General features: G+C 44.6%; 1 protein-coding gene across 5 annotated transcripts in view; it reads left to right on the forward strand.

The window, feature by feature from the left end:
- CLEC16A (C-type lectin domain containing 16A) overlaps positions 1-26611 on the forward strand; it is a 96439-nt gene that overhangs the window by 13992 nt on the left and 55836 nt on the right. For all 5 annotated transcript variants that reach the window (XR_013979426.1, XM_080980967.1, XM_080980966.1 and 2 more), the window contains exons 3-13: positions 858-991; positions 2084-2232; positions 4475-4580; positions 7621-7744; positions 9963-10137; positions 11899-11952; positions 13145-13258; positions 18440-18650; positions 19517-19622; positions 20117-20217; positions 25759-25881. Coding sequence is in view for 4 of the 5 variants with exons in the window: in XM_080980967.1 (XP_080837093.1) it covers positions 858-991; positions 2084-2232; positions 4475-4580; positions 7621-7744; positions 9963-10137; positions 11899-11952; positions 13145-13258; positions 18440-18650; positions 19517-19622; positions 20117-20217; positions 25759-25881 (1397 nt within the window). In the remaining variant the exon portion in view is untranslated. The remainder of the gene's footprint in view (positions 1-857; positions 992-2083; positions 2233-4474; positions 4581-7620; positions 7745-9962; positions 10138-11898; positions 11953-13144; positions 13259-18439; positions 18651-19516; positions 19623-20116; positions 20218-25758; positions 25882-26611) is intronic.

Genomic DNA, 26611 nt, shown 5'->3' on the forward strand with positions numbered 1-26611 from the left:
TAGGAATTTTCAGTGTGTTTATGCATACTGCTTAATATTGCCCTGTTTGCTCCTCTTCCATTCATGTGCTTGCCACACTGGGAGGAACAAACCAGAGAACAGGCTGATTGTGTTGAACAAACCTTGGCTTCCAACAGTAGTGCATTTGGAGAAAAAACACAATTGCTGGTTCACATGAAACGCTAAGCCTTTTGTTTTACCCCATTGTGGCAAAGGCAGGAGCAAATTGCACTACTGAGCAGCGTTCACTAGCATGCTGCTCATTTGTGTTAAACCACAATTTACTTTAAATGATAGTTTAGTGTGGCATGCAAACCAGGCCTTAGTAGGCTCTGCTTCTTTCTGGTGGTTCTGCTCTATGTTTTGCATCTGTTTTTGTGTGCTATACAACTCTTCAGCATTGCCCCAAACTCATCCTTACCTCAAAGTAGTAAAACTTTTGCTCCATTCAGATGGTGTACCATTGCCTGTTTTACGGACAGCTAAGCATTTCAGAAGTGAGGCTTGACATTTACCAGTCAATTGTACCAAATGGCATCTCCTGGAGCCAAAGAGCAATTCCCTGTGCCTGTGATGACTCGCTGGCCTCCAGTTTCCAGCCCATAATATAACATAAAACCTATTTTTAAATCTTTACTTATTTTTCCCATTAAAAAAAAAATACGTGGGGAAAAAAGTGCCTTAACCCAATGGCCATGGTTCAACACCAGCAATGGTCCCACATTCTTAAACAGGACTTGCTCCCTAGTAACTGCAGCTGAAATGTTTTGCAATAATCCTTTTAAGGATTGATTGATTGATTTCCTTCATGTAACAAATAGCAAACAAATCAGTAACAACTTTCAATGTTGTTCTAGTTTTTTCTTGGAGAAGAACGTGTTTGTGTTCTTTCTGAACATTCTGCGTCAGAAGTCTGGCCGTTACGTGTGTGTGCAGCTCCTGCAGACCTTGAACATCCTTTTCGAGAACATTAGTCATGAAACGTCTCTCTGTAAGTATGCATGCCTTCATGTTGCCTTTAACGAAATCAGCATAGTTTTGATTTTGCAGTACTAAACCTTTGCTGCCTGCCTTTCTCAGGTGGGATGGGAGGAGAGGACTAAGGGTCCATTTTCCCAGGTCAGGAACTAGGAGGTGCTACTTTGCTGTTCTGAAGATTATGAGTTTGCAACTTGCACTGGATGGTTGTTGTGTGTCAGCTACAAATTAGGGCCCTGTTGTTTGAGGTAGGGATGGCAACCAAGGCATGGAGCAATCCATAGCTGTAATCCTATGGAAATGGCTATGGCTCACTTAATATTATTAAATTGCTCTCCTTGACAGTTTATTGGGCTACACATTTCACCTCCATCACCTCCTTCCTACTCATTCTAAATCTGATAAAGATAACTTGGTTTTCATAGACTTTCTAGGTTCCTGTGGTCCAGACAAACAAACAAACAAACAAACAAACAAACAAACAAATAAAAAGCCACCTGTCTGTTTAGAGCAGTAAACAGGAAGCCTTCATTCTGAGGAGGTAGGCGGGGAAATGGAATAGAGACACGGAACAGGGAAGGAATCGTGTGATAGAAGCATTTAAAAGTTGGTGTATGCAACAAAGGCTGCTCCTTACATTGGAGAAAAGTATGCTATTAGGGAGTTGAGGCCTATTATTTGCTATGTCTTCCCTTTAAAAGGGATCTGTTACTAGGTTGAAGTCTAGATAAGAATCTAAAACTAGAGGGGGATGAAGAAACAAGATGGCATCAAAAACTCATGTGCAGACTTTTGAATGTGCTTCTAGCAGATTGATTTTTTATTGTTCCCATTGTTGCTGTCTGGCTTCTCTTTAATCCAGCCTTTCTGAACTTGGTGCCCTCCAGATGTTTCTGAATTGTAGCTTCCATCCACCACAGACCACATTGTTGTATTGACTGGGGCTGAGCATCTTGAGGTCACTAGGTTGGCAGAGGCTGTTCTAATCGGATGCTGGAATACTTTTAGGAAACATTACTTAATAGAACAATTTGTGTGAATCTCTTCATTTTTGTGCAATTTATAACGTTTGTACTGATTATGAATATGTTCCCCCCCTTCCCAGACTATTTGCTTTCCAACAACTACGTAAATTCTATCATTGTGCACAAATTTGACTTCTCGGATGAAGAGATTATGGCATACTACATTTCGTTCCTGAAAACGCTTTCTCTGAAGCTCAACAACCACACGGTTCATTTCTTTTACAATGAGGTAGGCAGAGGAACCCCTTTCAACTTGAAAATAAAAAGTTGCGGCTGCAGTGGATCTATGAAAATGAGGTTCTTAAATTGGCCCTGCAGCCAAGAGGGTGGTGACCAGGCAGGAGTCAAGAAGCTAAGATCTGTTTAGAAGGGTTTATTTTAAATACCCCTGCAAAATACTTACGAATGCATTTCACTTTGTGAAAGATGTAAGTGTAGTAGCAACAAAGAGAAATCACTAGCACATTATACCTGAATGATTCTTGGGGAAGGGAGAAATAGGGAGCAATATATGAAAATATTTATATGGCAACACAAAATAGAACATGCGTATGCGACTTAGCTATACTTCACTCGGAAAAACATATGCAGATTTAAATTAACTACAGCTTAGCTAGTGAGGGGTCAGTCTAACCTAGGACTGGGAATCTTTGGCCCCCCAGATGTTGCTGGGTTCCAACTCATATTATCTCTGGCCATTGGCGTTGCTGGTTGGGCCTGATGGAATTTGAAATCCAATAACTTTTGAACGGCCACAGGTTTCCCCAGTCCTAATATAGCCCTGTACTGTTGATGGTCTTTAAACCCAGTACTACTGCCCAACAGACTGTGGACATTAGAAGCTATCTCCTTGGACTCGATCAAAGATCTGTCCCATGAGACACTTCTTTGGCAGTGTTGCCATGGAATTAATTTTTTTCCTGCTTTTCTTTGTCCTTTATCTGCGTCTTACCAGGAGAGGGCACCAGAGCTTAAGTAGTCTGACTTGGCATTAGATTAAATGTCTCCATCTTAACATAGTATTTGTTTGTTTTTCTGTGGAAGAGGCAACATGTTGATCATTAGCTACAGCTGCTTTCACTCAGCAAATATAACATTGCAAGCCTGTCTTTATTGCAGGCATGGGGAATCTTCTCTGGCCAGTGGGCTAGATAATTATTGCCCTGTCCCTTGTTGGACCAAACTTGCACAGGTGAGCAGAGTTTCCCACCTGTCAAGTCACCCGATCATCACAGTTACACATCAGGTGGTGCTGTGCTTTGAAGCCCAAATGGTTGGGGCCGTACATGAGTTTCGCTGAGGGGCTAGAGAGGAAGGGCTGTATTTTTTGTATGATAAAAATAATTGATTTTTCACTTTCTTTCTTTTTTTTTTATAAAAAAGGTGCTCAATGTCTTGCGCTCGTGAGTGTTGCTGTTACCATTTATTGTTCGTCATGTTGCTGTTATCATTTATTGTTCTTCGGTTGCACCTTATTTTATTATGTTAGCTACCTTATTTTTCCGTCTTTAAGACGCCCCCTTGTATAATATGCCTCCTATTTTTTTGGCCTCAACATTTAGAAAATAGGGGGATTGAGCTTTTGGGGAGGACCTGCAGCAGCCCGCCAGGGCAGAGCGCGTGGCTGCTCTAGCCGGAGCATGGCCGCGGAGGGGCTGCGCCGGCTTCCCATGGCTGGCAGCCCAACCAGCCGATGGATCCTGGCGAAGGGAGGCGGCTGATCAGGCCTGGAGAGAGGGAGCACAAAACAGCAAGGTACCCTCCTCCTTAAAGGGACAGCTCCCTGCCTGTCCTGGTCAAGACAAAGGACCCTGCTTACAGCCACTGTACCATTCAGGCTTGTGCCTTCCTCCCAAACTTTTGCCTCTCTGCAGGGAGCGCTTGCAAATCGCCGGGGGTCTCTGTCGGGGGACGCGGGGAACCAGTCAATCAATCTCTCCCCACCACAACATTTGGTTCCGCTTGCTTCGCAGAAACCACTATCAACTCCCCGATCGCCGCCAGCGTGATTAATGGCGGCGATCAGGCAGCTGCAGCACAAGTGGCTGTGTGCTATGTTCTGGCGGGTGAGTGGTTTTCGGGATTCCCCCCCCCCCCCAAATCAAGCGGCCAATGCCGAAAATCGCTCACCTGCCAGAATGAAGCGTGAGCCTGAGTTTTTAAGTGGCAAATGGCCACTTGATTGTTGGGGGGGGGAGATGCCCCCCTCAGCACTACCCATGTATAAGACGAGCCTAAATTTTGAACCTCATTTTTGAGTCAAAAAAGCTCGTCTTATACACGGAAAAATCAGGTAATCTGGAAATTATCATTATTTATGACCCGCCCTTTGTCCTAAGATCCCCGGGCAGGTTGCAACATCAAAACACAATGTTGAAAAGAGTTTAAAACAATTTACATTTGTATTGAGGGACAGGATACAAATGCGTAAAACAAATTAATTCCTTGGACTTAACTGTCTTCTCTTTCAGCACACAAATGATTTTGCCCTGTACACTGAAGCCATTAAATTCTTCAACCACCCAGAAAGCATGGTCAGGATTGCTGTTAGAACGATAACTTTAAACGTCTACAAAGGTAGGTTTTCCTAAATCTGTAGCCTTAGAACAGCTAGTACTTGGGTGACAATTTTTCTGTAAATAGTGAGGCTTGAATGCAAAGGTGAAAATAAGACTTAACAGCTTGACAGGTTTACTAAACGAGAGAGAGAGAGCAAAACTATGAGTGTTGCCACTTTTAAAACTTTCATCTCTAAAAGAAGAGTTCTCCAGAATAGTGTCCCAGCAGTGAAAAGTATTTAAAGGGTTCTATAGACGTTGTGCCTGTAAGCGCCACCAGAGGTCATTCTTTGCAAGATCATGCATGCATGATACATGCTGAAGAATGTGCAAATCGTTGTGCAAATGGGGAACGTTAAGTTGCATGATCAAAATCTCTTTCTTTGAATGTTGCGTGTCTCTCTTTGTTCATCAGTGAAGAAAATGTCAGTGTGCCGTAGAATAGAATTGAGCAAAATATTTCCTGTCTCGGGAAATATGAGCCATGTTTATCCTTGCAAAGTCATAAAAGATGCTAGAATCTGAGAGGGACCCATGAATTAGGAGTTCATTTTGAATGCGCTAACTTGGCTATTGAGGTCCAACGACCAAGTTGCAAAGAATCAAGCGAAAGGGCAGGGGGAGTACTTAGGCCTGCCCCCCAAGCTACTTCCTCTCCTTTGGATACCAATAATAAAATAAAATGCTAATGTGCTGAAGGATAAAGACCCTGAGTGTCCAAAATACTTTAGTAGATCCTGGGTTTGTTTTTTTCTTAGACTCTATTGCACCAGCAATACAGCGCAATTTTACTGACATTTAAGTCTACAAACTGATGCATCTCTGCAGCTCCTGCATAAACATTTGAACAATGTGAAATAACTTCCAAGCCTCTCTGGAGATTTCAATCCTGCATCTCTTCTGGTCTTGCACCTGCATTTCTCTAGGTCTTCCCTTTCCCCACCTTTTGGGAAACTCTTCAAGAATTAAGCTGGCTATTTTTAGTTTGAGCTCTAGCAGTTAACATCACTAGAAATTCCTTCTTAGAAGTGCTGCAGTTGCCCCATATGCGCTATATATGTAAACAGCACATGTTCCCAAGTTCACCAGAAGATATTTGAGGAAGGAAAAAAGAACAGCTGATGTGTAGTAAAAGGCAGGTTTTGTAATTGGGGGAACGTTTTATCCACCGGTTTGAGTGAAACAGCATAGTGGGATCAAGTTAGAGCTATAAAGACAAGGGCAGGCTTTGCATTACGTGTCCTAAATACTGTAGAGCAGAGGATCAGAGACGCGGGTGGTGCTGTGGTCTAAACCACTGAGCCTCTTGGGCTTGCTGTCTGTGGAACAGTTCCAGACGGGAGCTGCTGCTAATCCCTTGCAGCTGAAACTGCAAAGGATTCGGTGGCACGTTTAAGAGCCTTAAACGTGGCCCTCCCAAGCGTCTCAGTCTGGCCCTTTGGACTCCCTCCAGCCATAGCCTCCTCTCTCCTCACCAGCCTTGCTTTGCAACCTCCTTGAGTGCTTTTGTTCAGCTGGATTGTGTCCTTGAACTCCATTAATGCCTTTTGCTTACCTGGATGGAGGATAGAGAGGGTGTTGGTGTAGAAACTAGCTCACTGTACAAATTTAAAATTTACATCTGTTGCTCTGCACATTCCAGCCTTTGGCGTGTGGCCCCTGGAAGGTTGCCTAGAAGGGAATGCGGCCCCTGGGCTGCAGTAAAAGTTTCCCCACCCCTTCTTTAAAGGCTCATGCCTTCCACTGTGACACACACTTATGTGAACTAGAGCCTGCACTGGCAGGTAATAATAATAATAATAATAATAATAATAATAATAATAATTTTTTATTTATACCCCACCCTTCCCAGTTCAAAAACCGGGCTCAGGGCAATGACAACAAATTTAAAACACTTTAAAACACTTAATTATAAAAAGCGCATAAAATACAGTATAAAAACACGAATAACAATAAAATTCAAAAATCAATTAGATAATCCCCAGGCCTAGCTGGCTGAATTGGTCCTACTTGGGTTACTTGCACAGGACCCCTAAACGTGGAGGCAGGTGGAGAAAATAGACCTTTATGGTTTCCTGCATTGCAGGGGGTTGGACTGGATGATTCTCAGGGTCCCGTCCAACTCTACAGTTTTATAATTCTATGATCTTCCCTTCCAGTGCTCTTCTGTAGCTGAACCCTGTGTCTGTTCCAGGGTGTGCTGCAAAGCAGCGGCAACAGTCCCTTTGACTTGGCCAGTGCCCTCAGCCAGCCAGTCCCGCCCCCGGCAGCACAAAGGGGAAACAGTGCCAGAGCCCCCACAGCAGATACATCCATGTGGAAAAGAGTTCTCTGAAGGGAGGAAGTTTCTGACAACCGCTGCCCCCGAGTTGAGTTTGGAGGCTGCCATGCCATGTCACTTGGGAGGTGGGGAGTGGGCTCAAGATGGTAGCATGCACACAGCATGGTTTTCTACTGCTATCTCCTCCTAACCTCTCTCTTCTAGCCTAGATGCTTTGTGCTTTAGCTGCTGAGCCCCTTGGAGGATGTCTCGCCATCCCAGTTCCTAACCCTGTTAACCATTGTCTGTTTTTTCCCTCCCTTTCTTCACTGATGATCCTGTGTTCCTTAATGCAGTGTCATGTAAGTCTGCTAATCACTTTGACTTTCAGCCTTATTGCTTTTATTCTTTCACTTTTGTCCAGTTCTCTAGAAAGTGAGAAATGACTGGTTTCACCTGCCTGTTTTCAGAACGATGCAGGAATAACTTAAATGTCACCTTAATGGACTTGTTTAACCTCACGAGGGACGGAAAATATGATGAACTGTGATAGATAACTTAGGCATGAAATAAATCTGGTTTGGGCTTCTGCTACTGAAAGCCAGCCTATTTATTGAAAGGGATTCGTGGGTTGTATCCAATACTAATCATACTCGGAGTAAACCCATTAAATTAGTGGACATGACTGACTTAGGTCCATTAATTTCAATGTATCTGCTCTGAGTAGAATTTATTTGATTTGCGTTTTACTTCTTTTTCGAAATGGATCTTTTAAAAGATTTCTCCCCTCCCTCTTAAGTGGACAACCAGCCTATGCTGCACTACATCCGAGACAAAACTGCTGTCCCTTACTTCTCCAATCTCGTCTGGTTTATTGGGAGCCACGTGATTGAACTGGATAACTGCGTGCAAACGGATGAAGAGTAAGCCCTGTTTTCTAACTCTCGTTGTGAGGAGGGATGTCGCCTGATCCGAGGAAGCTTAGTCCATTGTATTAAATCTGCATACATTGGCATATGCATTAAAAGAAAACAAAATCCCAGGAGGAAAGGGGAGAAGGGAGCTTGGTGCTAGCGGCCGTTCCATTGTGGCAAATGGGACACTGCCCCACCAGCCCCCATCTCTATTCCTCCAAGCCCACCTTTCCGGTTAACTGCAATAACGTATTTTTGGGGCGAGGTGGGGGTAATGTATACAATTTTTTGCTCGCCCCCCCCAACGTAGGTTCTATTTCTTTTCTTTTCATTCTGCCTTTTTGTGTCTTATTTTACTCTGTGCACTTATAATCATGTACTTTTCAGTCTTTCAGTAAGAAACAATAATTAAAAGCCTACCTTCCTGATTATAACCAGCCCAGGTGGTGGGAACTGCCTTCCTCCTTCTTTGTCTCAGTGTTGTTCTTGTAGAACAGGGAGGAGGATAGGGATATTTTTATTAATCATTATCACTATTATTTATCACACTTATTAGTTCCTTTTTATATTTATATTTCAGCTTAACGGCTTTGAATGGCTTCTGTTTTATTGTTTCAAATTTAGCGGGGTCCTTTTCCCCCCTTCTGTCCAAACAGACAGAATTTCCCTTAATGTTCTAGCAATACACTAGCTAGCACCCTCTGACACTGACTCAGAATTATATATTTTCCTGCTGGAAATTAGGGAGTGCCACCTCTTCCCAGCAGCTGTTGGCCCTCTGCATGGTTACTAGAGGCTCTGTGCCCTTGCCCTTTGGCCATGGGGCAATTAACTGCTGCAGAGAAGCTCTGCTTACGAGGGAAGGGATGTCACTCAATGGTAGAAGCGTATTATTTGCATGCAGAATGTCCCATGTTCAATTCCTGGCACTTCCAGGCACAGCTGGGGAAGACTTTGGGCTGAATCACTGGAAAGCCACTGGCAATCAGTGTAAACAGGACTGGGCTGGATGGGCCAAGACTCAAGATTTGCATTAAGAGAGCTCCCGATGTTCCTGTGTTCCCACCAGCTGCAATTATAGGTGGGATCACGACAGTCACTTTGATCCTGTTGCCGCTAGACACATCTCAAATATTTGAAAGCTTTCAGTCAAGCTGACAGAGATCTTTTTTGGACTTGTCCAAGCCAGCCATCTCTTGTTCTCCCATTAAAATTCTTATGGAATGCGTTATAAAAAGCACAGCCAGCAGCATACTTACTAATTGTGAAATAAGTCGTGTGGGACCCTGTCATCTTATTTTTATTTTGTTGGACTGGATGAGCCTCTGGGTTCTTTCCAACCCGGTGATTCTATGATTCTAAGTAAGGGGCAGTTCAGGCATGTCACAGGCATAGCAAGTGAGCAAGAATCGACTTTCCACTTAACGGACAGTTTATGGGAAGAGCTCAACTTTTGCTGAGCAAAAATATACTTCTGAATAAGCTGTAGGGATGAGCACTGATAGGTTTTTATGAGGAAAGCATGGCGGTGGCTCCAAGGGAGCACTTTTAATTCTGCTGATTGTGGAGGAACAGTTTCTCCCCAGCGCTAAAAAATCTTCAAACGGAAAACTTTGCAGGAGAGTTGGGGGTTGTAGAGGTGAGAAGAGACAGCAGAATTCTTCCTTGACATCAGGCAGGCCCCTTCACTGTGTTCTTTTTGATGCCTGCTAAAAACATTTTTGTTTAGGCAAGCCTATAAGGACATGTAGAAGCCGGAATTTCAACACCTATCTTTTTAGCTGATAATTGATAATAATAATAATAATAATAATAATAATAATAATAATAATTTTTTATTTATACCCCGCCCTCCCCAGCCAAGACCGGGCTCTGGGTGGCTAACAACCAATAATAAAAACAAGTTGATTAAAATACAATTTTAAAAGATTAAAATACAACATTAAAACATTAGGATGCAGCCTCTTCACAGGAGGAGAAAAGAAAAAGAAAGAGGGGGAGGGAATCAAACTGATTCTAAGCCAAAGGCCAGATGGAAAAACTCTGTCTTACAGGCCCTGCGGAAAGAAATCAGATCCCACAGGGCCCTGGTCTCATGATCCTAATTAGCTTTTGACTGTTTTTAAATACCTGCTTTTAGCAGCCTTTTATTGATAATTCTAATGTTCTGTTTTTATTTTGCAAATGGCTTAGAGGTTTTTATTACAATCAACTCTCTCTTTTGCAGGCACAGAAATAGGGGGAAGCTTAGTGACCTGGTAGCCGAGCACCTTGACCATCTTCATTACCTAAACGATATCCTTATCATTAACTGCGAATTCTTAAATGAGGTGCTCACAGACCACCTGCTGAATAGCCTTTTCCTGCCTCTCTATGTGTATTCATTAGTAAATCAAGATAAGGTAAGGCATTAACCATCTTTTAACAACTGAGAGGTGTCAAAAGGACAAAAATTGTTGAAAGTAGTGTTATAGGGACTTAATTGTCAGTTGCACCTTTAAGGCTGCCTGGAATAATTCTGTTGAAAGAGCATTTCTCTTAGCTCTAAAGGTATAACTGAAACCTTCTACTTCTTCTTTGCTAAACCTCGCACAGTTAGCCTTGTGTAACTGTTCCAGAGAAAGAGCTGCTGGTTCATATCTGTTACATCACCTCATTGTTTACAAGAAACCTGTTTGAACCCTTTTGCTTTTAGAGGAAAATAAAGGAGAAATGGATTCTTGGAATAAATGATTAGGAGCCAACTGCAATTTTCCCTGTGCAGAAGTTGCGAGAGAATTAGTGATAGGACATGATTGCTCTTTTACCAAGAAACACTGATGTTTTTTCAGCAACACACACTGATGAGGATGTTGTTGTTTTGTGGGCAAATACCTGGGAAGCCTCTGCTAGGAAGGTGATGCTGGCTGTTTCTTATAAAACCGCTGTGTCTTTGTTGTTGTTATTTTCCTGCTTCTTCTGAGCCTCTGGCTTTTAATTCCCCAGAGGGGCAACTGTATGTCTGCCATAGACTTCATAGCATGCACCCAGCATTTATGGATGCTGGGGGTCAACAACAATCACCTTGACCTGCACCTCCTGAAGGCATCTCTTTGGCTTCTGCTGGAAATTCCATTTAATAAATGAATATCCCGTCTTTGATGTTGGGGCAGGCGACCTGTTGCCCCAGGTGCTGTTGGACTTCCAGCAGCCAGTATGGGCAATGGTCAGGGTTGATGAGAGCTGCAATCCAACGCCATCAAGAGGGGAAGGGCCGTAGCTCAGCGGCAGAGGATCTGCTTAGTATGCAGAAGGTCCCAAGTTCATTTCCCGGCATCTCAAGGAAGGACTGAGCTGGGACCCCTGCCTGAGAAACCTTGGAGAGCTGCTGCCAGTCAGTGCAGACAATATTGAGCTAGATTGGTGGAGGTTCCACAGCCCTCATCTAAGGGGATCAAGATTCTCTCCCCACTTTTTTTTAATTACCCCACTGGGCTGAGAGGTCTGCTTCATTGTCACCCGGGGGGCTTCACTATTTGAGCCCAAGTCTGCCCAATCTTAGTCCAAGGCTCTAGCCTTCAGTACTAGCAGCAGAATGCTGGATTCAGTAAATGGTGGTTTTGATCCATCAGGGCAAGCCTGAATGGAACTTCCATGTTCAGGTGCAGTCTAGCTATGGATAAAAGATGCTGGGAGCAGACAGCATTGTGGGAGGGGGTGAGCTCTGGGCTTCCTGGTGAGCTCTGGTTGGCCACTGGTGGCAATAAGGTAGTTCTTCATTCTGCATGTGATCTGGCAGGCTGTGCTCCCAAAGGACCAAATGTGGGCTTGGACACTTGTGCTGTGCTTCCCACTAAATTGTCTGAAGCAGCCAGCTATGTGCTGTACTCAGCCTAACTAGAGAAACACTCAGCCACAATCTTTCAGATGAACTGAGACAAATCTGTTGAGTGAAGCATCTGTGCACAGTATTTGCATCCTAGAGGCAGAGAGAGAGTTGTGATGGCTGAAGGGCTGGGAGTTATAGTCCAAAACACCTGGGAGTTGTAGTCCAAAGCTTCCCCAAAGCAGCTTGGAGATTTTGCAGATATGTATTTTTAAGTGTTTTATTTCTGCATTGTAAACTGATACTAGCTATTAATTGAACACACTCACCACTTTTCTCTTGACCCTTTTCTCCTTAGGGTGGAGAACGTCCGAAAATCAGCCTCCAGGTTTCTCTGTATCTGTTATCGCAAGTACGTCTTTAAGTATCCATAGTTGGTATTTGGGGTATTGCTGATAATTTCAGGATTTTTGCGTGTGACTCAAAGTGTAGCACCAATAATACGTATGACAATTATGTAGTTGGGTCATCCTTTGGATATTTACCATTGCTATCCCATGGATGAAAAAGGGTGAGCAGGTAGATAGACAGGGAGATCTAGACTTGAGGACAGTTTGCAGGCAGTGGAAAAGCAGTTATGGCAAGACCAGGTTTACTTGGGAAAGGCTTTGCCAAGGAGCCAACATGCAAACAGAGCATTATGGAACAGCCTGAAAAGGACTGCACCACTACAGACTGCAGGGGAGGCTTCTCTAGTGGACAAACAAGAAAGATTTCTTTCAATTACATGCTGAAAGCTGATTTCATATCTTAATGATGATAGCAATGTTCAAATGACTCCTACGCATTTAGCTTTTAAGTAAGAATATCACATGACCTCAAGGGCATTCCCCTGAAACTTATAAATAGAACAGATATTTTAAATAATTTCACCACCACCCCAGTATCATAGAATCATAAAATTGTAGAGTTGGAAGGTACCCAAGCATCTTCTAGTCCAACCCCCTGCAATGTAGGAAGCAACAAAAACAAAAACATTTTTTTTCCAGGGAATATGAATGAAGCAACCGAAATGTGTACTTCATGTGTGTTGCTTTATTTTAGTTTTCATTCAGTTTTTTTGTGGGCGTCTTTCTGCTGTTGTGTGTTATTTAAGTATAGGTTCTTGTTTATGTATATATATGAATGAATATATATATATATATATATATATATATATATATATATATGATTCATGAAACACCCAACCCACTTTAATGGGAAGCTACCACCTTGCCAATAAGACTTCTCCTGGTGTGCTAGCTTTCCACTGCAGGGGATTATTGATTTGGAGAAGCCTTCAAATATGTGACACTTGTCTCCCTGCCCTCTCAAAAAAAAAAAAAAAAAGGTGGGGGGAGAGTAAATCTGCAACTCTGCACAGCCCTGTCCCAGGACTTCATTGTGCTCTTTTTGCATATTGGAATTGGCACCCCAAAAAATGGATCTTGAGGGGATTGATAGTGGCCACCCAGACATGTCAGAAAGCTGCTTGGGGTCCTCTGAGCAGCAGTTTCTTTGTAGGTTCCATCCTGACATTCTGCTTTTCTGCTGCCTCTTCCCAGGTTTTCCTGATCATACATCATGCGCCTCTGGTCAATTCCCTGGCCGAAGTTATTCTCAACGGAGACCTGTCGGTGTTTTTTTCAAAAGCTGAGCAAGACATCCAGAAGAGTTCAGTAAGTGAAAGGAGCACGTGCGCCTTTGCATCCCCAACCCCAGGTGGCCCTGGGTCAGGGTTTGTGCACCTGTTTTTGTTTAGCAAGAATCTGGGCATGCGAGGGGGCTGCTTAATTTTTGCAGCTTGTGGTATGTAACAGGTGGCCAGGCCGCTTGCGTTTGGCAGACCTTGTTCTGTTTAAAAAAGAGAGAGAAGGGGGGAAATGTTGTGAGAATGTTGACCTGATCTTGTATGTGAACTGAAATATTAAAAGAAGATATCTGTTACACATGAAAACAATCTTGTCTTCGCAGCACATTACCTCATGCTACGTCTTGCCCATTTTTCTTCAAGCGGGTTCTGTTACTAGGAAATCTGTGGTCAGAAGCTTGTGGCCTTTTTCTGCTGCAGCAGTTTTACTTCCACCAAAGCTGTTTTGCAGAATTTTCTCGGGCTTGAGGTTTTTTGTTTTAATTGATTTATTTTGAACTGCGTCTGTGTGTGGTTGGGGAAGGTGGAGGTTACGCAGGACTAAACATTGTCTTCTTCTTTTTTTAAAAAAAAATAGTTTTTCTATGTAAATGTAACCGTTCAGAAAACCGAAATGTTCTATTGCTAATTCTGGATGTCCGTTTCCTATCAGGAGACGAGAGAAGAAAATGAAAAAAAGATGTGCTCTGTACCTGCTTCACAATCTGGGAACTATATTGTGCACTGAGCAGCGCTTGTTAAGTAGGGCAGCGGAGCCCATCGGCCCCAGCCAGCACAGTCTGGAAGGTGCTGAGTTGGCCAGGACTGCAGTACAGCCTTCATTTAGCAAACAGAAAGTGGGCTTGCTGCTGTAGGACAGCGAGTGGGAGTGGTGTGAAGTTGGACTATTAAGCACAGTGCTTCAGTAAAGTCCTTCACCCATTTCTCTGATATATATTTTCTGTATATCCTGGTGCATAATTGGAAGGGGTGAAGCTATGGCCCTGCAGAGACAAATGATGTATCCCGGGGATGCCCAACAGGTTGATTGCGATCTACCAGTCGATCCCTAGGAGGTTTTGGTAGATCGCAGTCAATCACTGGCTCCTCCATCCGGCCTCTCTCTGCCCTCTAGATCACTATACCGGAAGACGCAGTTCTCGCTGTGAGGCTGACTGTTTCATTAATGATCTCTTGGTGAATGCTTTTTTTTAAAAAAAATGTTCCTTCACCCTGATCATCCCAAAAAACGGGATTTGCCTCCCTAAAAAAAGTTCAAGAACTCTGACCTGAACCCCCCCCCCCAAAACCGGACGTTCCTCCATAAAAAAAAAACTCAACAACTTAGACCTGAGTAGTTGTAGATCTACTGCCAGTTTTTAATTGTGTGAGTAGATCGCAGTCTCTTGGAAGTTGGCCGCCCCTGATGTATCCCATTTACTGCATATTACTTCAGTTGCACTCTGTGTGGGCGCCCTTGAAGATGACTCAGAAACTTCAGCTGGTCTTCGGGGCCACCCCCAGATTGTTCACTGGAGGCTCAGGTGGCTGAGAGTTCCTCTTTCCAGATCTGGACCCTTTTGCTCAGAGATGGCTTGGCCTCTGTTTTCAATGCTCATGTAGTATCCAGAGCAGATTGTTGCAATGCACTCATGCACTCTACATGGGGTTGCCCTTGAAGGTGACTCGGTGGTCAAAAATGCTGCAGCCAGATTACCGGCTACGGCTCCATTTAGAACCCACGCAATCCCCATTTTAAAACAGCTGCAATGCTTTCAAGTTAGTCCCTGGGACTATTTTAAGGTGCTCACATAATATTTAAAGCATGAAACGACATAGGCCCCAAATATCTGAAAGACCACCTCCTTTCCTACAGGCCCCGTTGGCTGTTAAGATCAATGGAGGGGGACCTCTCAGCAACTGCACTGTCCTCAGATGTTTGGTGTGTGTGCATGATCAAGCAGAGGGTATTATTTTTGGCAGCCCCTAAGATGTGCAACTCCCTCCACACTTTCACTGTATTCATTGAATACTGAAAATGCATCTCTTTACCTAGACCTCTTGTCACTTGAGCTGTATATTTGTAGGACCTACCCTCATCTTTTTGTGATTGCAAGGGTTGAAGTTTGGGTAATTTACAATAACAACAGCAGATGCCCCCACCTCCCCCCAAAAGCTGTTTGCCTCCAAATAAGAGAAACTTGTCAGAAGAAAGAGTACAGCCCGGCTAATTTTGTGTATGTGTGTGTTGTGAAACCTCTGCAGCAGGTGTGGGGAACCTCTGACTCTCCAGATGTTGTTGGATTGCAGCTCCCTTCATCTCGATAACTTTTGACTGCTGGCTGGGGCTGAACTGAGCTGGAATGAAGCAACATCTGGAGGATGACTGCTGTGCAGTTTTTGGCATTGATTCAGTGGGATGAAATGGAGCCTTCCTCACTGTAAGAACAGATGCTGCAGCTATAGGGGGGGAAAGGAGAGCAGAGAAGCAAGGAGCCAGCCCTGTCTTAACGAGAGTCTTCTGTTAGTGCGAAGGGGGTATGAGTGGCATTTACAAGCAAGGTGTCTGAGCAGCATGAGCGGTGGGCCTGGACATGAGAGGGAATGTGGAAAACAAGTACTGCATCTGTGTCTTCTTGGAGTTTTCTTTTTGAATCCTTTGTAGTGATAACAGTTTTGAGTCCAGTGGTAGAATCATTTCAGTCCAGTATATCTGAAGGAGCGTCTCCACCCCCATCTTTCTACCTGGACACTGAGGTCCAGTACCAAGGGCCTTCTGGTGGTTCCCTCACTGCGAGAAGCCAAGTTAGAGGGAGCCAGGCAGAGGGCCTTCTCAGTAGTGGCACCCGTGGAACGCCCTCCCACCAAATGTCAAAGAGAACAACAACTACCAGACTTTTAGAAGACATCTGAAGGCAGCCCTGTTTAGGGAAGCTTTTAATGTTTGATGCATTACTGTATTTTAATATTTTGTTGGAAGCCGCCCAGAGTGGCTGGGGAAGTGGCTGGTATAAATAAGAAATTATTATTATTATTAATTATATTATATATATTTTTATTATTATTATTATTATTATTATTATTATTATTATTATTATTGTCATCTGGAAGCTGCCTTACACTGACCATTGGTCCTTCTGGCTCAGTATTATTTACATGCACAGGGTGTGGCTCTCCAGGGTTCTAGACTAAAGTCTTTTACTTGGAGATGTGGTAGGATTGAACCTGGCAACTTTTGCATGCACCCTTCTTTCCCCCTGTTTTTTTACACTTCACAGGAGCAGCTTGAGAGCCACTATTTATCCCTATGAATAGATGCTCACTTTTTATTTCCTAGTAATTTGCATAGCTCAGTTGTAGAGCACACTGGTGTGTAGAAAGCCTCATGTTCAAATCCAGTTAAGGAAATTTGGAGTAGCAATTTTATTTGTGATGCTGGAAAACCCCGGCCAGTGAGATTGGGCAGCAGATGTCTGTAGAAAAAACAGAACTCATGCATGCAACAACATTTTTTAAAAATTGCATATGTATTTCAGTCAGGTGGAAGCTTGGTGAATTGCACCCGCAACTAGCTCTTTATTTTTCTTCTTCAGAGCAGCAATAACTGTTTTCTGGTTTTGCTTGAAGTGTGCAGGTGTTTCAGAGGAGCGTGCTTGCTTTGCTATGAGATGTTTCAGAAACCTGAGAAGTGTGATTGTGTTCCCAGCAAGGGGAGGTGGCACGATGGGGTGGTCTCGCTGCCTTGCGGTTGTCTTGGGTCAGTGAGTCACGTGCCTTCACAATATACACCGCATGACGTGAGGCAGAAGTCACATTCGGCACTTACCTTCCTTCCTGTCAGAATGGTTTCCACTTGTTTCCTGCCCGAATCGGATGTGGCTGGTTCCTGCTGCTTTCTGCTTAGCCTACTTTCTCTCCTTCCTGTAACCCAGAGGTGGTACTTAGCTAGCATGGTTTGGTTTCTTATTTTCCTAGCAGGTGTCCCAGCCCAAATGTTAAAAATGCACGTTTTGGTTATACAGTGGTACCTCGGGTTACAGACGCTTCAGGTTACAGACGATTCAGGTTACAGACTCCGCTTACCCAGAAATAGTACCTCGGGTTAAGAACTTTGCTTCAGGATGAGAACAGAAATTGTGTGGTGGCGGCGCAGCAGCAGCGGGAGGCCCCATTAGCTAAAGTGGTACCTCAGGTTAAGAACAGTTTCATGTTAAGAATGGACCTGCGGAATGAATTAAGTTCTTAACCCGAGGTACCACTGTAATACACTATTCATTTTGTAGGCGGAATTCAGACTTTGCTTGAAACAAAACACAGCCGTGGTTAAGGGGAAACGCCAGCTGCATTTGAACATCATGCTAAACTGCAGATAGGAGAGGTAGTCAGCTGGATTTAGTTTTGCTTTCTGGCTGGTTTCAAAACAAGCCAACTTCAAACCATGGGCTGTGAAACTGGCTTGTTAAACTTAACTGCATTTGTTGTGAACCACAATCCCCAGTCTGGACCACCTAACAAGCTGAGACTCACAGAAAGCATAGCTAAGTGCTCATCAGGGATGGGGTGCACATGAGCCCAGGGGTAAGGCTATCAGTAGCTACTAGCCACAATGGCTATGTTTTACCCCCAGTGTTGGAGGCTGTGTATCTCTGAATACCAGTTACTCCTTTAGACGTTGCATGGAAAGAAGCAATAGGCAGCTGCTGGATCTCAAAATTCCCTCGTCTAACCCTTGACTCCATGCTTCAGGTAAGGAGCGAGTCGCCTAAGTGCTACCACACCTCGCTGTTTTGGACTAGGAAACCTTTTTTGGTTCCAGTTGAAGTTCTAGACACAGGATGTTTCCAGATGACCTGTTCATTGAGCATTCATTCTGATGTGCTTGCAGGGCGGCTAGATGACGTCGTGTTAGAGTTATGGCACATTTCCCAGTGCATTTTTCTGTAACTTTCCCTATCACACAAGTCTGATATTTAGGGGAAGCAGGTTTGTTGCTCAAAACCTCCCAATCAGCTCTTAAGCATTCCACCTGAATTTGCTGGTATGTGATTGAACTCCACCCAGAAATAATGGCAGCCTGGATGTGTCCACAGTGCGAATTCTGGCATGGTAATGGTTTTCCCCAAGCCGAAGTTGGGCCGCTTACATGTTGCTGTGTGGCTCTGTAAGGAAACACCTGGAGTTGCTTTGCCTCCTGCTAAAGAGTAACGCTTACCTTTGTCAAACATTTTAGCTCAAGACTGGCATCAGATGCTTCATTAAACCTACGGAGACCTTAGAGAGATCCCTGGAAATTAATAAGCATAAGGGCAAGAAGAGGCTGCAGAAGAGGCCTAATTATAAGAACGTTGGGGAGGATGAAGAGGAAGAGAGGGGGCCAGAAGACGCCCAAGAAGGCACAGAGGGCCTGTCCAAAGGCATCAAGCCCACTGGGGAGAGTGAAGGTAAGCATGCCAGTAAATGAAAACCACAACCAGTAATTCACCAATTCCTACTGGGGGTTTATCTTGTGCACATTGGAGATATATTGTGTGGCTTGATTTGCAATGGATGATTCTTCTCTGGAGAACAGAACTTGTTTCCCACACTTGGTTAATTTTGGGTTTGTTAACTCCCTATTATTTTGTCTCATGACCTGAATACTGTCAGTTGACCCTAATAAAGGGAATGCACCTTGGTAGCTCAGTCAGTAGAGCATATGACTCTTAATCTCAAAGTCGTGGGTTCAAGCCCCATGTTGGGCAAAAGATTCCTGCATTGCAGGGGGTTGGACTAGATGCCCCTTGTGGTCCCTTTTAATTCTATGATTCTATGACGGATTGCCTTGTGACCAATGCTCAATATGGAATTCTGCCTCAAACACCCTTTGTTTATTGCTTGTAACACTTTTGTGAATCATCTAAGTTGAAACACTCTCTTGCAGAGCTATAAAAGGTAACATACAATTCACCTTTTGTTTTCTGTACCTCTATGTAAGGTGAAGTGATGTTGTACATGGTCTACTTTCCTTCTGTCTACCCCTCCTCTCTCTTTTATTAAAAAAACCTAGAATCCCTGTGAGCCATCATCATGTGTTAAGTTTATAAATCAGTAGTTAATAGGACCTCTTCACTGTTAAGATGTAACAACTCTGTTCTTAAGTGATCCTGAGTGCTCTTTCTTAAGAAAAGCATTATCAGACCAGACCAGCAGCCTTTGCAAGAATTCCAATGGGCAATAGATAAACCATTAACTTCTGACTACCCCTGAACCCTCTAACAAGTACAATCTCCCTAGAAATGTTTCTAAATGAGCTGCTGTTTCTCCACAGAAATTGAGATGGTCATCATGGACCGATGCCAGTTGTCTGTCACTGAGCAAAACATCACGGATGAGGAAAAGAGCGCAGCCGCTTCCGAAATGTCAAACTGGAACAGGTACGGGGGGAGATTTGGCACTGTCAGCCAAGCTCCTACTTGAACACTAGGTTCTCCGAATGATGCTGGGACGCCCAGCTTCCACTGTCTCTCACTCGGGCCATTCTGGCTGGGGCTGATGGGAGTCGGAGTACCACTTGTAATAATCTTTCCTGCTTTTCCTCCCTCTGCCAAGCTGCTATTTTAACTAGTGCTGCAGCTGAAGGCCAACTTGAGGCCCACGTAATGTCCAGCACACCTTCTAGTTTGAAGTGCTGCCTCTTGCATTTAAGCAGCCTGGTCGTGTTAAACGACGCTCCTGAGTCTCTGAATGGAGCAGTTCAGTCCCCTTCCTGGGAAATCTACGCAGTGGGGAACCTCTCCTCTTGCCCTTTGTAAAAGCATTGTGTACATTGGGGTGTGCTTTAGTTATAATTTGTAGGTGTTAGGGTCCTGATAAATGGCTTCTGGAGTGTTCCCCCCCAAAAAAACACTCATCACCCCCTTTCTTCCAGGCCTTTCCTTGAGATGGTGTATAATGCCCTGGAACGTGCTGAATTTGATTACTACGCTCTCTTTGTGCTGTGCCTCCTGTACGCCATGTCTCATAACAAAGGTAAGACTGAGCCCAAGAGTGGAGTTTCAACTTCCATCAGCTCTTGCCAGCATGGCCAACCCTTGGAGTGTGATTGGAACTGTAGGCCAGCCTTTTCAGGGGTGTTGTAAAAAGCTCATGATCTGGGTTTGGTCATAATGGATTGGTCAAAGCCAGCACTTTGAATTGGACTTGGAAACTGATTGGCAGCCAGTGCAGTTGGGCCAGGATCAGTGTAATAGGCTCAACCCGTCTTGCCCCGGTGAGCAAGCTGGCCGCCGAATTCTGCACCAGCTGAAGTTTCTGGACCGTCTTCAGAGGCAGCCCAACGTTGCAGTTATCTAACCTCAATGTTACTAGAGCATAGGCGGCAGAAGTTAGGCTATCCTTGTCCAGATAGGAGTGCAGCTGGGCCCCCAGCCCAAGCTGATGGAAGGCACTCTGCGCCGCCGAGGCCACTTGGGCCTTGAGGGACAGCAAAGGATCCAGAAGCATCCCTGCCACTTCTTTAGAGGGAGTGTAACCTCACCACTAACAGTGCCTCAGCCTTATCTGAATCGAGCTTCAGTTTGTTGGCTCTCATCCAGTCCATTACCAAGGCAAGACAACAGTTCAGCACCTCCACTGCCACACCTGCAGGCCTAAAGAAGAAGTAGAACTGTGTGTCATCAGCATTTTGCAGACAATGTAGAGAGTCACGAACACCTGGAACTATAGACTGTTGAGTCAAACCCACTGATCCATCTAGCTCAGTACTCTAGGCCAGTAATAGAGAGTCTGCGGCCCTCTAAATGCCTTTGGACTTCCAAATGCTCATCAGGCACAGCCAGTTTGGTCTGTGGCCAAGGATGAAGGAAGTTGTAGTCCCCACAACACTAAAAGGATCACAGGTTCTCCATTCTGGGTCTGGCGGCTTCTCTTTGAGAGGTCTTTTACTCCTCAATCACGACCTGAGATCCTTTTTCATTGGAGACGTCTGCTGTGGAACCACAGGGTTGGCTTCCTTGGGGGACCCTTGTTGGACTATATCTTCTGTCACCAGGCTTTGGCCATGGTGGGGCTAATGAAAGCTGGGATCCAAAAATCAGCCAGCAAAACACATGTCCTCTGAGCTGTGTATTGTCCTCCACAGATAGGGAGGGGCTGGCTTGATCTAATCCAGACTTTAGCTTTAGAATTCATGGTAAGTCCTGAGCTTTTGTGTGGTGAATAGTGGTTTTGTGTGTATATTGGATTTAAAAAATCCCTGGGAATCTATGACATAATCTGTTCTTGCTTACATTTTTCCCATGGATATTATTTACAGAGTATCATGGTAGTTGAGCTGCAGAAAAAACAGTAGAATTTTCAGAACAGTGTAATACTCTTTTCTTGTGGGTGACCCTCTCCTGATTTTTATTTAAATAAACATATGTATAAAACATCAGTTTCACTTCATAGGTGTTCTTAAGATTGGAGCAGCCAGTCCCTCATTTGCGCAGTGTAGGTTGAAAATGATTTTACTGGCAATGCTTGGCCAGTTGAGTTCAGGATGGGTAGGCATTAAATGGAGAGGAGCAAATTGTCCTGCTTTCATGACGGAAAGATTTCTTTGGCTATGTATAACTACGACAATCAGCTTTTTGTGCACAGGGCTTAAATATTACAAAAGGTTCTTACTGTACCATGCATTGTCAAGCAAGGATGGCATTTTGGGACAGCCTCTTCTGAGAAATTGGCTTGCTGCGTTACAGGAACAGCTTGCTATATTATCTGGCTTTAAATTACTTGGAGGCACAAACAAGCCAGTAGTTCCTTCTGTCAGCTCCATTCCCCAAATTTGTGCATGCCTACGTGCTGTGCTGCAATGGTTGTCAACCTCTTTAGGTCTCAGGACTCAATTTTCACCCCAGCCTTCTGCACAACACCCCCTTTCCCTGTTACATCTGTCTGTCTGTCTTCTGCTTCTTTCTCTCTCACTCAGCTTTCCTGATCTGGTTCCAGCCTCCATCCCCATTTTTCTGTTTGCCCTCCCTTATCTTGTCACTTTAAAAATAAATCAATACAAGAAACAGTGCTTATGCCCCCAGCAGTGTTAGAAACTCAGATATATAAGCTAGGTGCCAAATGGCTCTTTAAACCAGGGTTACAGTTGGCAAAACCGAATGTCTCGTTGCCATTTTGGGGCCAGACTGCTCGAAAGTCGTATTTTTCAAGGTGACTTTTTGGCTTCTGAAATTCATTCTGTTTGTGCAGATAAAATATAACAGGTAGGATTCTACAGTCAAGATCCAAAGATCCCCTGGTAGGCACCTTCAGATGGTGGAGACGTCAGGCGCCATCCTGGTGCCCGCGCATCGCCACTTGGTTGCAAGTGGCCGATAGGCAGGTGCAGAATGTGCATGACGAATATCAAACGTTGGCCCTCAGTTTGATTCACCTGAAGTTGGCCTACAACCCATCATTGCAGCCTTGCTTAACCTTGTGTTCTGCAGACATTGGACTCCAGCTCCCATCAGCACCAGCTAGCACAGTCAATAACCAGGGATGCTGGGAGTTATAGCCCATCAACTTCCAGTTGGGAAATGCTGTGCTATTGGGGTCTGACACACCTTCTCAAGAACATAAGGAGCTGCAAGGAATAGCCATGGTTGATTCTTTCTTTCCTTGTTGTGTTTCTGCAAGGAGTGGAGAACCTTCTGGAGCAGGAAGGCTCACCAGCTGCGATCAACTTAACACAGCTCTGCTGGGAAGGGAAGATTAGGTGGGGTTGTTGGTGAGGGGCAGGGCGATATCAACAGCCTCACTTAGCAAGGGAAGGGAGGGAGGAGGCTGGAGGAGGCAGCAAGGTGGGCTGTGCAAGAGGACAGCCAAAGAGGTAGGAGCACCCCTGAAAAAAGGAGGTTGATGGGGGTTCCGGGAAGCTCCCATGCCTGCTAGGTAAGATCCCAAACCTCTCTCCAGCTTCACTCCAAAGCAGTGTCCTTAATGCCTAGTCAGGTTTCCCCTGAATGAAGGTGCAGCCACCTGGGGAAGCATAATCTGATGAAATTTGAGACACTAGAGGAAAAACAGGAGTTGGAAGTAGCCGTACCAGAGCTTGGGACACCACAGTATTCCTATTAGAGAAAGGAGTGGTCTAGGGCAGGGGAACTCTTCTTTCTTAGGTTAGATGCTCTTCACTGCCTTAGGTTCCTTTTCTTTTGTGTGGCCTGCCTGTCTTTGAAGTAATAGCAGCATCTCACCAAGGCTTTTATGTTGTGCTTGCCTTGTTCTGTCGAATAGCAGCCTGCCGTGCTTAAGATCAACATATACTACTGATGGTGGGGGTCGGGGTGGATTCAAGGCGCTCTAACCTCTTGGTGTGTTGAAAAGACTAGTGGATCTTGAAATTGGATCAGGGAGGCCCAGATCTAACTGGCTACTCAGTTGTGAATCTCACTGGGTGCCCTTGCTCACCCACCTCCAACTCTTGTATATCCCTCATCCTCACTCCTTTTGCTGCATTGCTGGGTCAGGATAAAACAGGGTGATTCCCCGTGTACACCGCCACCCTGAGCTCTTTGCAGCAAAGGCTGAGATACAACTGTGATGAATCAGCAAGGGTTAGACCTGATCAAGCTTGTTACGCTAGTGCCGGCATCCCCAAACTTGGCCCTCCAGATGTTTTGGGACTACAGGTCCCATCATCCCTGACCACTGGTCCTGTTAGCTAGGGATGATGGGAGTTGTAGTCCCGAAACATCTGGAGGGCCAAGTTTGGGGATGCCTGTGCTAGTGGATTCTTAAACCACAAGCCCATAGGCTCGTATCCAGCTAAGCCCTACTCAGAGTTGACCCATTGCAGTTAATGGGCCTAAGTTAGTCGTGTCCGTTAACTTCAGCTTTGAGTAGGGCTAGCAGTTGGCTGCAACCCATAGACTCTGTCATGGAACTGCACTATATGATATAAACAAGCAAAGTTGTCTGTCTAGGTTCCAGCCCTGCAGCTAGACTGGATTGAAGACCTATAAACCCCAGACTATTATCTCCATTCACAAGTCTTGGCATGTTACTCAAAGTTTATACATAGATCTTCGGATAGATGAGTGAGAGCCTAGCCTTATATCAGATATAATGCCAGAATCATTCCTAAATGCAGGGAAAGAAATGCTTTCCTCTTAGCAGTTGGATTAACATGTTATTTTAGTGAGCTGCAAACAAGCATCTTGATACGTTGAGACCAGTCTTTGGCCCCCATCTGCACCATGCATTTAATAATAACAATAATTTTTTATTTATACCCTGCTCTTCCCAGTTCAGAAAACCGGGCTCAGGGTGGCTAACAACAAATTTAAAACACTTAATTGATGCAACAAAAAACAGCATAAAATACAGTATAAAACGTGAATAACAATAAATTCAGAATTCAAAAATCAATTTAGGGGGAGTCTCATACCTCTTCAAGTAGTTGTGGCTCCTCCCAAAGAATCCTGGGAACTGTAGCTTATCAAGGGTGCTGAGAGCTGTTAGGAGGCTCCCTGTTCCCCCTGTACAGGTGCAGTTTCCAGAGTCCCCTGGGAAGAGGGATTAATTGTTAAAGCACTCCGGAATTTGTAGCCTTGTGAGGGGAATGGGGACTCCTAACATCTCTTAGCTCTTTTAACAAACTACAGTTCCCAGGATTTGGGGGATGCCATGGCTGTTTAAAGTGGTATGCCCCTGTTTTAAATGTATAGTTCAGATGGAGCCCTAGCGGAATATGCTTTACTCAGCCTTGAAGTCTTTACTAGAGCCTGGATAGCTCATTTGTTTAGAGCATGGTGCTGATAATGCCAAGGTTGCAGTTTCAATCCCAATATGGGACAGCTGAATATTTCTGCATTGCTGGGGTTGGACTAGATGATCCTCAGGGTTCCTTTTAACTCTACACTTCTATGTTCCCATGGTTGTATTGAGAGTTCTGATCAATCTTTGCTGGCCTAGCACAAGGCACCTTCCGCCTGTTGTGGGATTTCAACTTTCCTTCCAACTGGGTGAGATACTCTTTAGGGTTTGTTGCTGGGATCAAGACTTAGTTTGGAGGATGTGTTATCATTGCTGTTATCTTGCTTGCTAAAAGACCACCTGGGCGGGGGACAGGTGAGGCCTGATCCACTCATTCTACTCCTTTTAAAAATAGTTGCTGACCAGGCAGTGCCCATCAAGGCAGTTTTGTAACCCTGGCAGTGGTTACCAAGGCAAGGTTGTTATCAAGATTTTGCTTTGGTCTTATCAACCCAGCAAAATCAGGGATTGGAAGTGTCAAGAAAGCGTGTCCCAGGGAGATCTCCGGGGCAGTTGGGTGGTTGAATTGGTGATGTTGATCAAGGCATTTTGTGCCTCTAAAGACTTATGGGGAGCGCTGGGAGGATTTCAGTTGCTTTTAACTTTTTGTTTCTCACTGCCTCCTCATCTTTCAAAATCTATGTGTGGGTAACTTGGGAAACTGGTGCTTTCCCAAGGCCTGGCTGCCTTTCTTAATTACTGGCTTCTTGGTTCCTTGGAAGTGCACTTTGGCAAACTGTCACATAGCTGCAATAAACACTTTTTCTGTCTTCAAAGGAATTGAGCCAGTCACGCTGGAGAGAATTCAGCTCTCGGCACTGGATGCTGAAGAGAAGACCTCGTACAATCACGTGCTCGCTGAGAGACTCATCAGGATAATGAACTATGCCGCTCAGCCAGGTAGAGGGTTTTTGTCTCAACTGCTGCTCTTTTACTTGCGTTAAAAATGGTTGAGAACGGCAAGGGGCAATATAAAATATTTAAATAATTGAAATAAACACCTGTTGTTGTTGTTGTTGTTAATAATAATAATGACAACAACAACAACATTATTTGGCTAAAAGAGGCTCTCGGAGCTGCTCATAAATATCTGTGACAGTCCCAACCATCAGGTTCATGGTCTTAGGAGATACAGTCAAACCTCGGTTAATCTGCTCCAGAAGCCCGTTTGGCTTCCAAAAGTTCAACAACCGAGGCGCGGCTTCCAGTTGGTTGTATGGGGCTTCCTGCACCCTAGCGGAAGCCGCGTCAGACATTTGGCTTCCGAAAAACATTCAAAAACCGGAGCATTTACTTCCAGGTTTTTGGTATTTCAGGAGCCGAAACGTTCCAAAACGGGGCCGTTCGAGAACCTAGGTTTGACTGTACAGTGGAACCTCGGTTTTCAAGCATCTCAGAAGCCAAACAATTCGGAACCTGAACGCTGAAAACCCAGAAGTAATTGCTTCCGTTTTCAAATGTGCCTCGGAAGTCAAACAGCTTCAGAGGCACGGTTTTTGTCCCCCCCCCCCCCCGTTGACTTTGCAGCCAGCCCTTTGATCCTTGGTTTTCGAATGTTTTGGAAGTCGGAACAGTCTTCTGGAACAGATTATGTTCGAAAACCAAGGTTCCACTGTACAACAGGGGGGAA

Source organism: Podarcis pityusensis (assembly GCF_964106645.2).
Source record: "Podarcis pityusensis genome assembly, chromosome: 14".
Classification (NCBI taxonomy): domain Eukaryota; kingdom Metazoa; phylum Chordata; class Lepidosauria; order Squamata; family Lacertidae; genus Podarcis; species Podarcis pityusensis.